Genomic DNA, 18,344 nt, shown 5'->3' with positions numbered 1-18,344 from the left:
CCAAACCAAATATACATATTTACATCTCTGTATCTATCATTATCCCTATTGTGGTCTCTTGCCTTTGCTCTAACAAAGCAGTTTATTTAAAAATGCAGGGTTTTTTAAAAAATATGTGGTGATTTGTTTCTCACAGCAAAATGTTGCCTTTTTTTTATTGTAAAAAGTAAATAATTTTAATTGCAGTATGAAAGGAGAAAAAAGATAAAATATATATTAAAATTAATACACTAAAAACTGAACACAAAATACTTTACCACCCCACTCATAGATGCCTCACACTACTTTGAGCCTGCCTACAATTTGGTAAATTTCTATATATTTACATCTATACAAAATGATTACTGGAACACACATATAACACATTTCATGTTCTACAGATGGCAAGATTATGCCAACAATTTAAATCATTCAAGTGACTTGCATCAGTAGGATAGGATTTAAATTTGCCATAAAATATTTTAAAGCGCAGATTAATAGTTTTTACCACTGTAAACAAATTTCTGAATCTATCTGCCATTTTATTGCTAAAGGCTTCATGACAATTTTACAGTAAAACATCTACATGCTGTGTTGAAGAAATACTTCTTACAATAAAAAGGAAATATTGGGCTTCTTATTTAGGAAAAAAAAAAAGCAGGAACTACCAAATAAACCTTCATAACCTTGTACACAAAGGAGACTTTATATTGCCAACATTAGCTTAATGTCGAACAGTGCTCACTTGCCAGTATAAAATGAATTCCTAGAATTATGTGTTTCCCAATAATTTATTAGGAAATTTCCCTGGAATCTCTATAAACATGTGAAATATCTACTGTTTCATGGATGGCAATAAGAGCAGATATACATTTATCAACAGAATGTATATATATTGTACATTTCTAAGTCTTAATGGATTGTTATGGAGGCATAACACTGGGATAAATAAGAAAATGCCCATGAGATTGTTGTTAAGAGTATTGTTTTTCCTGAAAGCACCATTTCATCAGAAAGAATGCAAAGGAGTAACATCATCCACAAATTCCAAATACATCTATAGTCATTAATTTACATCCACATTTCAGTGTTGTGTTTGTAGCAAACATTTTGACAGACGAAAATGTAAAAGCTGAAAAAAAAAGATACTCTCATTCCTCAGGTATTTCTTGTATCAAGACTACCAGCGCCCAAGATGTGACAAAGTAGCATATAGAAAGATGAACACATTCTAAATTTATTGTACATCATCATCTTCTGCGTGTTCATTCTTCAGGAATAATCCTATTGTATCCATCATCAGGTGTCAGTAAAACACATGATGTGGCAAAAAATTCTAAGAGACTAACTACACTTTTTAATGCTTTAGAACAACTGTTTTCAATTAAAATCCAGTTTCATTAAAGAGAAAACATTCACACTATATTTTTTGTACATTTTCCAGTCCATGCACTTTGTGGAGAAAGCATTTGTACTTGCTCCAGAGTTTGCCAGGCTGCTTCTATAGAAGCAAATTTTGAAGTCAGGTAAGCGATAAGAATACTGTTTTGATAGGCCTGGTGAGATATTGCAGCAGAAATTCTGCCCTTTGTAGGTCCTTGTTCAAATACTTGTTCTTCTAGATTGAAAAGTAACAAGTGCCATCTTTCTCTGTGCCACACCTGATGACAAGTAGGAATGTTGCTTACTCAAAGATGAAGCTTGCAATTGTGGCAATATCCTTAAAAATATCGATCCTGGCCACCTTACTACAGTAGGCTCAAAATGACCAGAGCTTTCAATGTCACCATCTGTGTGTCTAGATGTCTGTAGTAGGAGCTAAGCTAGAGTCTCCTTTAGATTTTTGTTATTATTCATTTCCCTTTCTTGGAACAAAAGAGTCTCAAGTGAGTGGCTCAGCAGAGTAGATGACAGTTTCAGGGCCATGCTGGGCATAATTCAGTCCTGTTTGGTGAAATGAGTTATTGAAATAAGAGCTGGGTCTTAAATTTCCTGAGGCAAGCTGCTTCCAACACCCACCTGTCCTCACTACTGCTTCTCTTCACACGCAATTCTAACTCAGACCCACATGTCCACACTCAGCTGTGGTTTTCTCCCATTGAACATTCAAACGCCTGGAAGTCCTAACTACCTACGTCTTGAGGGGGTGAGTCCTTTCAGCTTCCTAGTCACTCGTAAATTAAAGGAGCAGATCTTTGTGAAATGAACCACTCCCCTCACTGTACAAGATCTATTTTTTTTTTATTTCTCCTCTCTGTAGTGTAAACTAGTTGCCAAGATAACCATCTTCTTTCCATGTAGGGGTATGATGACAGAGAATCACAGCACTGTTGTATCTTGATACTATATTTTCCCATTTTACTTGCCATATTTTCTTTACAAAATATCAGCTTGCAAAAAGGCACCAGCTGTTCATCATCAGTTAATTCATTATTGGAACAGCAAACTGAAGTACTTGAAATCTAAGACTAAACACCCTAAGCAAATTATATATTTGTAAAACTTTCTTAGTGAGAAATTCATTCTTATCACTATCACAGTACAAGAAACTAACTAGAAGAAAAAAAATGTGCACAGAACATTTAGTATTAGAGGCTAATAGTGCAATGAGTTTCAGGTGTAAACTTGCATATACATTTAAATATAAAAATCGCACTGAAATGAATTTGGTTTATCTGAAATGTGCATTAGTGGCTAAGTAGTAATGCCCTAAAACACAATACAGAGATGATTAGTTTATAAGTTATTACAATAATTCTAAGCTCACTGACAAAAAATAGAACACTGTAAACTTCTAATAGGGTCTAGACATTGTAGCAAGTAAACAAACAGGGAAAACAATGTTTTGCAACAGATGATGCTAAAAGTGTCTTTCTAAAATTGAAAGAAAGGAGGGGACTGCAAAAGCTGTGACTCTGAATCTATGATGTCCTCACCTCCACCAACAGAAATCATTCACATTGAGAAGCCCACACCAAAGTGATACTACAATAATTTGTGACACATATAGGAAGTGCTAACGGACTAAATTTAATGATATGCACACATCTGGACTTCCACACACTCCAGTTTTGTCCATCTGTATAATGTTTCTGGTTTGATATAGATCAATAGAAGAAGTTGCAGCAAAGACTTGAGGTGATTTATAAGAGAAATGCTATATTAAGACAATTATAAAAAACATACCTGACAAGGGCATAGAGACTGACTCAAAGTCAAATTAATATCCCAGATTCCCACACCTGAGGAAGTAATAACTATGCTTATATCTTAGTGAATATTCCTTTACATTTGAAATGAAGGCCACCTCTAAGTCTATTCAGACTGAAGCTCAATAATTCTCCATTCTCCTGAGACCACGGGCAGATTTCCATTTCGGATCCAGCAGTGTGATATGAAGAAATTACCAATTACAGTTATTTTTCTCCAACCACTGCACTGAAGGTTCGCACTTTCAGTGACCAGCTGAGTTGCCTAAGCCATCATGGCTTATCAAAGATGGATCAGGCTAGAGAGCATTACTAAAAATTTATAGCTAGGTTAAATAATTTCCATTACCACAGCCACTTGGGAAGGAGATAGAGAATCATAGAATGTTTTGGGTTGGAAGGGACCTTAAAAATCATCTAGTTCCAACCCCTATTCCATGGACAGGGATGCCTTTCACTAGACCAGGTTGCTCAAAGCCCCATCCAACATGGTCTTGAACACTTCCAGGGATGGGGCATCCACAGCTTCCCTGGGCAGCCCATTGTAGTACCTCACTACCCTCATGGTAAAGAATTTCTTCTTTATATCTAATCTAAATATGCCTTCTTTCTGTTTAGAGCCATTACCCTTTGTGCTATCACTACATGCCCTTGTAAAAGACCCTCTCCAGCTTTCTTGTAGGCCACTTTTAAGCACTGAGCTGCTATAAGGTCTCCCCAAAGCCTTCTCTTCTCCAGGCTGAACAACCCCAACTCTCTCAGTTTGTCTTCACAGAACAGGTGTTCCAGCCCTCTGACCACCTTGGTGGCCTCCTCTGGGACTCATTCTAACAGGTCTGTGTCCCTCTTACAATGGAGGCCTCAGAGCTGGATGCAGTATTCCAGGTACTCCCACAAGAGCAGAATAAAGAAGGAGAATCACCTCCCTCAACCTTTTAGCCACCCTTGTTTTAATGCAGCCCAGGATACGGTTGGCTTTCTGGGCTGCACAGACACATTGCTGTGTCATGATGAGCTTCTCATCAACCAACATTCCTAATATCTTCTCCTCAGGACTTCTCTGCCACTGCATTGCTGTAAAAAGGACTAAATTCATCTTTAGAGGATTTTACAGGAAAATAATTTCCATCTACTATGTCAACAACATTTTTTAAAAGCATGACTCAGAAACTGGCAGATTTCAATATGGCTTCTATTCATCATTCTTACAGGTTACCTTGCTGTGCAAATACATATGTAATATATGAGGTGCCAATGATGGAAAACATGGTTTGAATCAAATCAATAGATGCATTTACAGTCCTTGTTCAATATGACTATTTTGAATGACAGACATGTCAGTAAATCCAGGTTGCATCTCTCAATAGGAGACATTTCTCTTTTTGTCCAAATGTTGTCTCCTGCACAGACTCTCATATCCACAATGCCAGAACAAAATACTTAAGGTCAGTATCACTCAATAAAAGCACAAATAAGTGCATCTTTTCTGAGTTAGAAATATACTGCTCTTCTGAGTTAGAAATATACTACTCTTAGACAATGAAGCCAAGTGAGCTATCATTTTCAGAGAGTCAGTTATGTCTCATGGAAAGGTAATATGTAATTCTTCTTTGAGTATGTCACGACACAGAGATATTTGCCCCAAACCAGCATCAAAATAGTGACAATCACCATTTGTAACCAGTTCTTTCTTTCAGGGAAGTCAAGGAGATGTAAAATTGAGGATACCTTCAGTTTCCAAATATCTTCTGATATATCAGGTAGAAAACTAGAAAAACCTGTATTTTTCAATTGTTTCACTCACATCTAGACTAAATCTTACTAGGCACAGATATATTTGTGAATGTCAAGTCAGGCTAGGTAGTTCAGCAAATCTTTGTCACTCTTTTATTTATCAAAGAGCACCATTATCCCTGCCTTCAAATATATTCAGAACTACAAAGGTTAGTTCCTGAGCAAATTGTGTCTACCCCTACAACAAACAGCTACAGTTATTTTCTGCTGGTCCCACTCTTTTGGTTTCAAGTGCTATATGAAGTTACAGTAGTGCTGTAAATTCATTTCAACAGATTAGAACAGACTTCGTAAGGCTTGGTGAGTGGTGATGATTTCTGCATATTTATAATCAAGTCAGTGACTGAAACAACAGAATTACTTCCAGAAACTTATTCTACTTGCATTTAATTTACCCTATTAGACATTGAAACTGGCGTGCTGTCCTGTATTGAAAATTCGATGTGATGAGATTAGAAAGCTCTTTCTGGCATGAAACTACAAAGACGACATCAGTATAATGATGATATATCAGCTCACTCAGAACTGATCTGGAAAAGGCGGTGATCAGCACTGCCTGTGTTCCCATACTTCCAAGACTTTCAGAAATACTTGGCAAAAATGAACTTACAATCACCTGTCAGAACCCAGTGGTACAATGGTAGAATAGCAGTAATTATTACTATTGTTCCATCAAATGTAGTGACTATTGTTACACACGTGGAAGCAAATATTCTACTATGTGCCTCTAGTCCCAGCTCATGCTGGTATGACCTAACTAAAAGTACTTCTTTAATGTTTAGAACTAGTCACCAACTCTGATATTATTTCATTTTATTGAATTTTTATGACCATACTAATGATATAATTTACATCTAAGCTACATCACCTACCATCAGGTTCCTTAATCAGCAGAGGTAAAATGCTGATTAGTTTGACTGTCTTAGACCTTGCACCTACCATAACTCTCCTATTATGTAGGTTTAAAAAGAGATTTTTAAGGAAGGATGTTTCTTTGCAATTTAAAAGACTGAAACCCTAATTATCACTGGTACAAAACATAGACAGGTAGAGATAATTCTAGAACAAAGCCAAAATTGTCAGAATTCATACCAAAAATAACTTTTCATCCTGTTCACAGCTTTTCTGCAAACAAATATATATATACATCTGAAGGAATAGTCTCTATGAGTTATCTACTTCTATGCTTTGCTGCAACTTAAAAGATCAGATAAAATTTTAAAAGAACACATCCTCATTGTTAGCTGTTTCTCCAAGCAAAGTTAACTTTTAAGTCTTTGAAGTTTACTCACAGATTACTCATAACAACAAATGCTGCATTATTAATTTCATCTTAATTATGTGACATACTAGAGGTATCTATATTAGCAATCTGTCCCACACATTCCCTTGGTATTTACTCTAAAAAAGTAATGCAAGTTCACTATATACAAGCAATTTTTATTATTACTAAAATATATTATTTTTGATTGATATCTGTTACTAGAAGCTCTCTGATAGAGCTAAAATTAGAGCAGTCTGAACCAACTCTTATAGTTCTCTGGATCTCTCTGGGCAATCTGACTAGTTCTGCTGTCACCCAGAAAGTCATCTCTCCTTCTGTATGGGACTGTATTGGAAGGGTGTGGATGAAAGTGTTTATTAGAGAACCATGGATTTATGAGTAAGAATATAAAGCTCTGTAAATACTGATCTCTCCATATTTCTCTCTGATCAGTTCTGAGTATCTGGCAGATCATCTTGCTATTACAATCACCTGATATATACTTTTTTTTGGCACATCCAGGTATCTGGACATGAGCCATTATTTCATGCCATAGCTTTTATAGAGTAAAAGGTATCCCCCTGAGATGTTAATTTTAAAACTTGGGTAAATATTAATTAAGTGTTACTCAATTGTTATATTCATCCTACAGTCACCATCTGCTGTGCATGGATCACACAAAACAGATTGTTGCATTCATTTTTCAAGAGACTGCCAAAAACAAGGAGGTTTGAAGGTGGCAAAGTGCTGGAACCAAGGATGAAAAAACCCTGCGTATTCTTAGATCTGCATGTAAACATCTTGCAAAATGTGAAGACTGTGACGGTGATCTTTTACAATCACCAGTGAAAAGTGCAGCACCAGTGCATTGGTGGCACAGATCTGGGAGCCATGACAAATGACAGCACTGGTACAAGTTTCTCAGCAAGAAAAGCTCCTTTGAAGTGGGGGTGAGCAGCATATGCTTCAGAGTTACATTACCAACTTTTAAGTGCTCACGTGGCTCTCAGGGACACGAAAGAGAAAAAAAGAGGAATATTTGGCAGAGAATAGAGAAAACTATTGTCTCCGCACTTGTGTGGAAACCAAACTCAGTCCCTTCCAGGCATTTGGTTTTATTAAAGCGGAAACTAATAATTTACTGTTCAAAACAGACCTACCCCTCTGGCTTATCTCCTGCTGTACAGATCCTGCTTGGAGCTCACCTATTAGATACTTCCTCTCCAGACAGCCAATACTATTTTTCCAATATATGGATGGATTAAAAAGTTTCTTGACTCAGTGAACCAGCAACATACACTATGACTCTTTTCCATAAAACAGACAACTGCTAAAGCGTAAGTGTGCTCACAGCAATAACTGACAAAAACTAAAGAGTCGGCTTACCTCTTGATCTCTGCATGCAACCTGAATAAATCCATTAGAATATTTGCAAGGCAAAGGAATTGTTACAGTCCATTTTTCTAAACAATCTGAGACAATTAATCTGAATTTATCAGGCTTAATTCAGCCTCTATACTACTATTCCCCATTGGGAAATCCATAATATACACCAAAGTAAAATACAGGAACAAAAAATAGGTTTTTTAAATCGTGAATTGCTACAATATTGTCAATGGCTGAAGATAATAATTATCAATTGGTATAATTAAAAACATGGTTGTTTTCTCTGTATTTAGAACTAAAAATACTTGCAAATGTACAAACAAGTCATAATAACTGGAAGTGTTATTTAATTAATAAATAATTCATATTCACAAACAAATAATTTGGCTTTTGAAAGCTTCCTGCTTTCTCAGATTGTTCCTTCAAACTGTTAAAATTCTTTGTAAAGTATCCTTTCTAAATTCCAGAGAACTATATAAATGAATAATTACTGAGTACATGTTCACTGTCTCTTTCCATGTGAAATGAGTAGTGCAAATTCTTATTCCACATTTCTCTCAAACAATTTTAGCTGGAATTAGTTCAATAGAAATGTCTGCTGCACGGAACCAACTGAATGAACTTTAGGTTACTTTTATATAAATAGTTCTAGAGACTAAACTAATGTCTCTATGCTCACCAAGAGCTGCTCTTTAGTCTTCTGAGATTTCAGTTGCAATGATTTTCATATAACTTTATATCAGAAATTGAAATCAAGCAGCAAATTCACTTTAAAAAGGCTAAAGAACAGTCTTCAGACAGTAACAGACACTGGTCCCTTTTTTCTAGTTAGGATGATGATTAAGCAAGTGTCAGAGATATGTTCATATTGTCACAATTACGTAGTCCTTTCTTACTCTGATTCAAGCAGAAGAGGAAAGATTTGGATTCCTTTTTCAATAGGCCAAACCATCTAAAATAGGTAGGGTTTCACTCTAAAGTAAAAATGTCAACTAAAACTGAATAACTTAAAACAAGTAATTCCTGAGTTCATGACATTCTACAGACTTCAACACAGCATCTGTTTTCAAATCAAATCTGTAATCAACTAGTTTTATGTACTTACTTGAAGCTGCTGATTCAGATGTTGTTTGTGACTGCATATACATGCAGATAAACTTGTTGATCATTGTACTAACACCATTCATTTACCATTTGCTGTTTCAGAAGCTGCTCATACTATCCGTAGAAATAAAGCATAAAAGAAGAGCAGCTAGCTGCTTTGACCCATGTTCTGGACATGCACAACTATAAAATAGTGTTTGATTTTCACCCCAGAATTTTTAAATAGTATTCTGATCATGGAAACACAGTAACCCTATTTTGGAGAAGCAAGGATATTGCTACATTTTGTGCAAGCAGTAGTATCCCTGCCAAACAAGTCTTAAGTGAAAGAAACAGCTTCCTGTTATGTAGATGGACACACTTCATAGGAGTGGAATTAACAATAAAGAGCCCTCTTCCTTTTTTCTTCATATTACACAAAGAAAGCAGTGAGTTCTCATTGCTTACTAAGTCACATTAAACACTGAGGGAAAAATCTGCATGAGTACCACCATTTTTCTTGGCAACACAGAAAAACGGTAGGACAGATTTCAAGGTTATACTTTTGCAGGAAAATGCACAGATCATCACTTGTAAGAGCCTCCAAACAAAGTTTGAGAGTTTATATTTACCTATACTTAATAGAGAAATTTTTGCTGTTATTTTTCACGTTCCTCTCATTGTTATTAAAACAACCAAAGAACTAAACACCCAAACCTACAGAATGTATATACAACCATGTTTTGTCTTGATCTAAAAATCTAGCATAAGTTCCACTTACTACAAAGACAATCATTACAGAGGTACATCCAGGGAGCTGAATTCAAGCACTGTTTTCCTTTCAGTGATGTTACTTTAATACCTTATTCACTAAGCTATATAAGCTGTACTCCGAATACCATCAGTGGGCAAATTTTTTAAAAAGAACTTTTTATCTGGACTTGCTGTATTTAACGGTTGAGCAAAAAAACCTCTTGTTTTGATTCATAAGCCACAGGGCTAGAAACAACAGTTATGGACTACATCACGTAGTAGTTTAATAATACAAAGCTACCCTCTTTCTCTACTTGAAAGTTATTTTTTATATATATAACCACTCATCTAGCATAGATGAAACACGCTTCTAATTACTTGGTTTAGATCTAACCTTACGTTTTTGTTCAAGAGCAGTGACAGCTCAGCTGTCATCTTGTGATCCACATTAGCTCTCTGCTCTTATATCACAGAACTGATTAATGTGTCTGTAGAGAAGAGAGGAGGGGGTTAGTAGTTACTATATATTTATTTAAAACTTTCACTTACATTCTAATAATTATATTAATTTACCCTCCTTTTCATAACTTTCTTTTTATTTCTTTATTTTAAATGGGCTATAAAAAGATGTTCTGGTTATTTGCTGAAAGTGCTTTTTGTTACAGTGATGAATAATTACCACCTCCCAAATTTGTTTTTCTTTTGCAATCTATGTTGTTATGGTTCTTTTACAGAATGTTACTTTTTATGCTACCATTTCTTATGAAAGCATATTTAAAAAAATGGTCTTAGGGCATGGTTCACAACTTCAGGTTACTCAATCTCCCTCACATCATGCAAAACAAAACAGAACTCAGAGAGTGATAGAATAAGTAATGAGGCCTCATAAATCCAAAATTTCCTTAGTGGAATTATTTCCAGCACAGTGCTATGGAAATGTTTATACAAGTAGCACAATTGATGGAGTTTTCAGTGCCTGTGGGGAAATGTTCTCTATAGGCCAGCAGTGCCAACTGTTGGAACTGGTTATCAGGCTGGACTGAAAGGCAAAGGACATGGACAAAAGACTGATGTACTTAGAATTTAGATTGATTGCTTTCATTAAGACAGCTGGCAAAAAATACAGTTTGAAGCTGGGCAGTGACTGACAAAGTTGTAAGGTAAGGTCAGAGGTGTTCATTATAAGTAGCTTTAGGAATGGCTGGGTTATTTCAGCATTAACAATACTTGATAGTATCCCTCCTCTGAAAAACGGGCTTATCATCTAAGCAGTCATAAGGGTTCCCCTGTTGCCAAGCTTTAATAATCAATGTGGGCAGGAATCCTTCACAGCTGGGATGCATCCTTACAACATTTTGAGGTTTCATCAGTTCACCTAATTACTACTAATATGCATGGGGATTAGAAAATAATCCTGTGTTGGGCTAAACCCTCTCCATTTCAGCAAGGCTCTTCCCATCTCAGGTATTCTGATGAGTGGATTTCAGAGTGTTCAGGACCTGGATTAGAAAAAATAGCCAGATCAGCAAGCTACATGGTTTACAACAAGAATCATTGCAATTCCTTACAATCTAGATGATGTGTTCACTGGATGAGTGTATTGTCTTCTTTCCCTGAGATGCAATATATGGTTGTAGTCAAAACATTAGGTTTTCAGGAAAAATAAAAATGGCCACTATTTTCAGAAGACACAAACTGTACATTGTTGATGGTACAACAAAATTTATCACAAGTACTCAATATAAAAGCTGGAAAATAACTTATTTTCATTTAATAAAGGCTGCAAAATATACTTATCTGGTTATCATACTAAATGAAAAATATCATTAATCTTGATTAATCCATCTACTTAATCAAAATATAAGAACATATATAACAATAAGGTATATTGTTGATTAGAGAACTATTTTCTCAAGATTTTTTAGCTATTCTGTGGACATTCTCAAGTGTATGATACATATAAAAAATGAACCACTCAAAGAAAATGCAAGCTGCACTGAAACTACACGGTAGTCCATTGAAAAATTCTCATTTATTGAAGATTCAGGGTCTAAACCCAAGCCTTTTCTGTATATGAAACTATTACCACTATCATATACAATGTATAAATATCTATGTTTCACGCGAATAACCCAAAGTATCGTTCTGTACAGTTGCATACATGTTTATAACAGTTAATTCATGTTTTAAGAATTCAAAGTTGAACTCTTAATTATTTCTAAGACATAGTCAAAGTGATCCAAAGACACAAAAGATGGAGACTACATATAGGAAAATTAAAGTACCATTATTCCACAAAATAAAACTTAGCTAAACCAGACCTTCCTATGAGTTCAGGATCTCACTCACTGCTTGGACTCACTCCTTTTAACAGCTGGAATAAAGTAAGGAATAGGAGGGGGATCCACCTATAAAAATTAACACTTTCTCACACTGTACTTCACCCTACCAGCCCTTGCACGAGTCACTACACTGACGTCTTGGCCGTTAGAATCTTCATTCCCATGTTGGGAAATATTTATATTACTTCTTGCAGTTTCCTAGCATGCACATACTGGGCAGTAAAAGATGAGGAACTGAGGGAATCTCACACTGGAGGTATGGTCCTTTCTTTGAGGTAAAAACTATGCTCTTACTTGACAACTTAGATTCTTCTTCTACAAAAAAGAAAAAAAAATAATCCTCTTTTATTCAGGTGTTTTACAATCAGAGCTTCAAAGCTCAATATTCACTTTAATACTGATCAACAGCAACTGCAGGTTATGAATTAGACAGCTTGATTCTTGAGAGTAGAATAAATATTGAGGTCTTCCTAACACCACTTCTATGATTTCTTTAAATGGTTAGTGTAGTTAAGTATTGGCATCAAGGAAGTTTGTCACAGACTGACTTTTGATATAAAGAGCTGCTGTACTCTGAATTGCTTTAAAAGCACAATGGGATTTAGCAACTCTTGTTACTTTTCACCTAATATTTTTAGAAGTCATTGGTGGAAATCTGTTGCTTTGGGGTTTTTTTATGTTGCACTGGATTTTTTAAAGTAGCAACATTTCTAATTTTAAGATATTGTTCAATTATCTCATAATTCCTTTGATTATATCAACTAATAAAAATGAAAAAGGCTAACTGGTAGATCTAAGTTTTGAATGCTTGGATTTGATAGATATGCTTCAAAATGCATCAAGCGAAGCAGTTAGAGGGGCAAGTACTGCTAAAATCCAAATTACTTTCTTCCTTTCAATACATGTTTGATCTTTTCCTTTTTGAAAGAAATACTTTTGGATAAATACTACAATCATAAAATATGAAGGTCCAAGAGGAAAACATAAATGAAGGTGATTACCTCATTGTATATTTCATCTTGGAAGACAGATAATTCAGAATGGATTTAGAGAAGCCTGAAAAATCATGAGTAGCTTGGGGAGACTGAATAGGGTTTAAATGTCTACTGACTCCTGTAATTTAAGAACTAAGGGGCATCACATTTAAATAAAGAACACTGCTAAAAATAAAGATAATAGTTCCTACAAAATGGCCAGTAAACTCTTCAAATTCAAAGTCAAAAGAGGTTATTCATACTAAACATATACAGAAGTTTAATGATAGACCTGGCAGCTCAGCAAAAAGCCCAAACAGAAAACCTTTAAAAGCTGTGAAAGTACCATACTATACGTACATACTCTTGCTTTTTCACTTGACATTTCCAACTAACCCTGGATACAAGTCCAGGTCTCACACCATGGGTTCATGCCTGAACTGCTCTATTGAAATCTCCATAGGCTGCGCCTGAAGAGTTTGGTGAGTTCAGAGTTTCAGAGAGTCCAGCAAAAAAATTTAGAGGAAGGACAACTGAAAACTAACTCTTTTATGGCCTAAGAGACAAATACTGAGGCTGTGACTATTCAGTGTTATTCAGAAATTATACAAAGGTCTGAACTTAGAACACTACTTTTCAGCTGTTTTTCAACCAAGTGATGTATCTGCTTCGTGAGAAAGTAAAAGTGTGGTTTATATTTGACTACTCTGCTTCATGATATCCCCATTCATTTAAATTGATTTTAAATGTGATCAGAAATCGAGTACCAATTGGTGAAGGTTGGGAGAAAAAAAAAAGGGGGGATGGGGGAGGGAATAATAAATAAATAAATAAATAAATAAATAGTCATGAAGAAGATCAGCTAAAAACTAAAGAAACAGACTATGATCCAGTCCTTTCTTGGAAATACAGGCATGTGGAATTAACATGACCAAACTTACAACTAATATTTGACTCTACTATATGCAAAATAATGGTACCATATATTTATCAAAACAGGAGATATCTTGAGAACTGATAATCCGGGAGAAAAGCTGAGAAATGGAAGTAGTTCACTGTTGCAAAAAGTCTGAATGTAACAATATAAAAGATTATTAGCACTATTAAAGGCCAAACTTGACGCAACTTCTTTTGTAATCTCATTTTCTTTGTAAAAATAAAAAATGAATGCACATGTAAGAAAAAAAAGAAATTAATATATTTTTATTATTCAAGCACTGTATTGATCTTTGAGGCATTGTATCATGCCACATAATCTGTGGAGGGCATTCTAGTGGCGCCATGGACAACAAAAATTTACCCTAACTCAATTTAGAGGCAGATGTGTTTCAAATTAGAGGAATTTTTGGGTTTATCTGTTATAAAAACTAGGAAAAAATATTATCTTTTCAAATTAAAAAGCCACTTCCTTCAATTTATGTGTCAAATTCTGAGGTCTTTACTGAATGGCTGTTCATCCATTTCCCAAAAATCTATACTGTCTACCGAAGAGTAGGGTCTATAACAGGACTTGAACCTCAACATTCAATTAGACTAAACTTCTCATTTTAATAGACCTACATCTGGGACAAGATGGAAGCTAAAGTTACTATTTACAGCTGGATGAAACAGTCTAAAAGTTAACTTCTTATCCTAATTTGCAGTGATTCTGCTGCCAGCAGGCATTGATAAGTCATGAAAATATGAATTTTAAGGAATCATCATCTTTTATTTATTGGAATTAACATTCTACTACTCTGTTTCTATATGCATTTAGCAGACATTCTGCTTGATCCAGAAAATGCATCCTTAGCACAGTTAATTGCCTTTGTATATTTTAATATAAATTTATAAATACACTCATGTATATATATATATACACACATTTAAGAAAGACAGAAAAATAGTATAGTTCTCCATATTCATGTTTTCCCTAATTTGGGGGCTGTTATTGGAGGGAGGAAAGCAGAAGTGTGCTTCCCTTGAAGAGGTGGCAAATTTCTGCCTACCGACAACAACATCTTCATCCAGCCAGAGAACCTCTTTCAAGCATTCTATTCAAACAAGGATATTTCTTTTACTGATATACAGTGATTAAATTAATTGAAATTAGATTAGAGCTTAAAAATAATGTCTTTTTCAATATGCTACACTTATAAAATATTTTTATTTCCATTAAATAGACTAATCATAATCCATTTTATTAGCAGAGTACAAGCTGAAATGCTTTCAGTCCTGACAAGCTAAAAGATTTTAAAGCATAAACCTGGGTTTGATTCATTTAACTATTCAATCTCCACTTTGAATTTTAGGTTGAGAGAAAGAATCAGAGAATCATAAAATCACAGAACCGTAGAATAGTTTGGGTTGGAAGGGACCGTTAAAGGTCATCTAGTCCACCCCCCCTGCCACGAGCAGGGACATCTTCAACTAGATCAGGTTGCTCAGAGCCTCATCCAGCCTGGCCTGGAATGTCTCCAGGGATGGGGCATCTACCACCTCTTTGGGCAACCTGGGCCACTGTCTCACCACCCTCATTGTAAAAAATTTCTTTCTCGTGTCTAGCTTGAACCTCTCTTCCATTGGCCCTTGTCCTGTCGCAACAGGTCCTGCTAGAATTTCTGTCCCCATCTTTCTTCTAGGCTCCTTTTTAGTAGATATTTCAGAGATACTTAGCATTCATATGACAAGGTCTGCTTTCCCAGTCCCTCATACTTTTAGTGGATTTCCTTCAATTTTCTTCCAGTATTTCAATACAATTCTTAACCTTTGAGAAACAGATCTGTGAACAATATTCTAATAGCAGTACCACCAACATTATTAGCTTTCTGATTGTATTTGACCATTTATTAGCAGTTAAGTACCGTATTAGTTCTTTTTACTAGTGTTACACTGGCAATCTATAGTGAGACATTAGCTAGGATAATCCCAGAATTTCGAGACAAAAAGCTCTCCCACTCCAAAATGAACTGCCTGGCTTGTAACCAGTCAATTCAGTAACAGTAATTCTGTAATAGCATTAGTCAAAAGTAGTCAATAAAGATGTTTGGTTTTAGATTTTACATAGTGATCTGAAGAAGTAGTATAGCTACTTCTTTACCTTCTTCGTCTTCCTAGAAAGGAACTATACTCTTTCAGGTCATGAATCTCAGCACCCCATATATTGTTAAAGTATGTTGGATTTTGCTATTGGTGTTGTTTGCAAGTTTTTATACTGAATTAAATTAAAAATATAGGCACAGTTAACATGCACCTTAAGAATTTATTATAAAATAGGAGTTGATAATACAGTTTAAATCTAGCTTTTCCTTTTACCGTTTTAACAATACTTTCAGATTAGAAAATTATACAAGACCATGCATGATCCTGTAAGACAAAAACCTACGGTATTCTTTTCAAGGACTCAAGTCTTGAACTCTTTTAGTCTAGCTTTTGTCTTTCTTACAAGCACCAGACACCTTCCTACAAGTATGCTCACTCAACTCCAAGATTTTGAAAACAACATTATCTGTTTCAGATAATATATATATATATCAGCCGTATACTATACTTCAAGGAAATAATGACAAACCAGAAGTGATACACGAACAACGACATTGTAAATGTTTTGAGAAATGCTTACTGGTTTGAAATTTTTCCAGCACGTCAACACATGCTGACATGTAAAATCAACTGAGGAGACTCTTCTGCCTTCCTAGCATCTGTTACTGGAAGAGGTAGTCCCCTAGTACTTGCATCACATATTTTTATTTGCAAAAATGTTACTGCAGCAAAATAGCATACCAGACACTTCTATTCATAGAACCTGTTACCAGCATCCAGTATTTCTTAGCTGCTTACAATTCACGCAGAAAGGTCTTCTAGACAATAAAGCAAATACCCATTTAGAGAAGAAAAATATTGGCTCTGAAAATAAAAACCTTGCAAAGTATAATTCAAAGATAAATACAGTTACAAATCTTTGGAGAATAAAAACAATATCAATTAAGCAAATATAATAAACAGTTATTTTATCTTTAGAGACCTTTACACTAAAATATACAACTTATTTAATATGATGCAAACTTTCTTCTAAAATGATTAACATAAATTAATTATATTTTTGAGAGTGAAATTATGTATTTCTCTAGTAATACAAATATTACTAAGTACATTTCAATGATTAATGAAATCTAAATAACAATAATATTCTGGCATGTGTAAGAAAGCAGGGTACTAGAAGAGATTTATTCTGTTGTGCACTCTACAGAAACTGCTTGAAGTTCTTAGAGAATTCAACCTTATCTGAGATGCAAAATTAGAATCAGATGTCAGCAGAATAAAAACGTAATTATTCAAACAGGATAAAGACCTTTTTTTCAAGCATTCATTTTTGGCCTTAGTAACTATTGAGTCTTATTTTTCAGAAAGTGATTGTGGTCACTTAATAAAATGGATTCATCTTCTCTGATAACAGCCAGACCAACAATAAAAATTGGGTTTTTATTCTAATGCAGTAGAACAAAACTAAACATTTAGAGTAATCTTACCAGAGCTCTGCATTTCACATCTATCTCTCTTTCTGGTGCTGCAGGTATGCTGTTAATCACTAAGGAGAACCAAACTTTGCAATTTGAAGAACTTCCTCCTATGTTAAAACAGAACAAAATGTCTTACAAATCATTTTGTGATCAATCCTAGAGCATACAAATCAATGAGAAATTTTGACTTTTAGGAGAACAGTCTGTCATTGTTCATACTGAGACAAAGCAAATGACGAAACAATTTAATTGCTGACAATGAACTGCATTATCTAATCCTTTCTTGTCTGGATTCAAAATAGTAACAAAATCAATATATACATGAACAGAAATAGGTCTTTAGCAAATTAGTTTCCCAGACTATCACACTATTTCAGAATTTTAAATATCATTGATTCTTGACTGGTTTTAGTCAATAAAGACATTGCTAAAAATATTATTATTTTTTTATTAAAAGCTTGTTCACCATAGATTCAAAACCACAAGTTATGCATTAAACAGATCAGAATTTTCAGTTACATCGAATCCATCCTCAAATACATATTTGAACACACACTGAATTATATTGCAATGCATTTTTCATCAGGTTTTCAAACAAAACAAGATCTCCTGAGTTATTGTGATAATAAACAAGTTGGCATTAAAGAGACTGAGAATGCTCAAAGATAGTAAATACATGCATCAAAACATTCATGCATCAGTATCATCCTATTAGATCACATTCACTATCTATCTTATTCCAAGCTCTGTTATCACTAACTAGTAAAAGTTTGGCCAGAAAAGCATTCAATAAACTCTTCTAAACCAACATTTAATTACATGATAAATAGGCAAGAAACCCAGAAGATTTTATTCCCTTCAGTATTTTGCATGACTTAGGCCAAAAAGGAGAGACGATAAATACTAATGATATGTACGAAAGCTGAAATGCGTCAGATACTCTCTTTAAATTTTGGAGGTCATTTATGAAGCCACAGAAGACTATTTACCACACACATGTGCATGCTTGTAAAATTATAATAATATATTTCAAATTCTACTGATGCTGAGGATTATGAAAC

At 34.8% G+C, this 18,344-nt stretch overlaps 1 protein-coding gene across 3 annotated transcripts in view; it reads right to left on the bottom strand.

Annotated features, from left to right (window-relative positions):
• The window catches only part of CFAP47 (cilia and flagella associated protein 47), a 298,916-nt gene that overhangs the window by 89,444 nt on the left and 191,128 nt on the right, over nucleotides 1–18,344 (bottom strand). For all 3 annotated transcript variants that reach the window (XM_065848704.2, XM_071812057.1, XM_071812059.1), the window contains exon 51: nucleotides 17,293–17,390. In XM_065848704.2, coding sequence (XP_065704776.1) covers nucleotides 17,293–17,390 — 98 coding nt within the window. The remainder of the gene's footprint in view (nucleotides 1–17,292; nucleotides 17,391–18,344) is intronic.

This window comes from Patagioenas fasciata, chromosome 1, assembly GCF_037038585.1.
Source record: "Patagioenas fasciata isolate bPatFas1 chromosome 1, bPatFas1.hap1, whole genome shotgun sequence".
NCBI lineage: Eukaryota > Metazoa > Chordata > Aves > Columbiformes > Columbidae > Patagioenas > Patagioenas fasciata.
The sequence above is the reverse complement of the archived record's forward strand: the minus strand, read 5'-3'. Positions and strand labels throughout refer to the sequence as shown.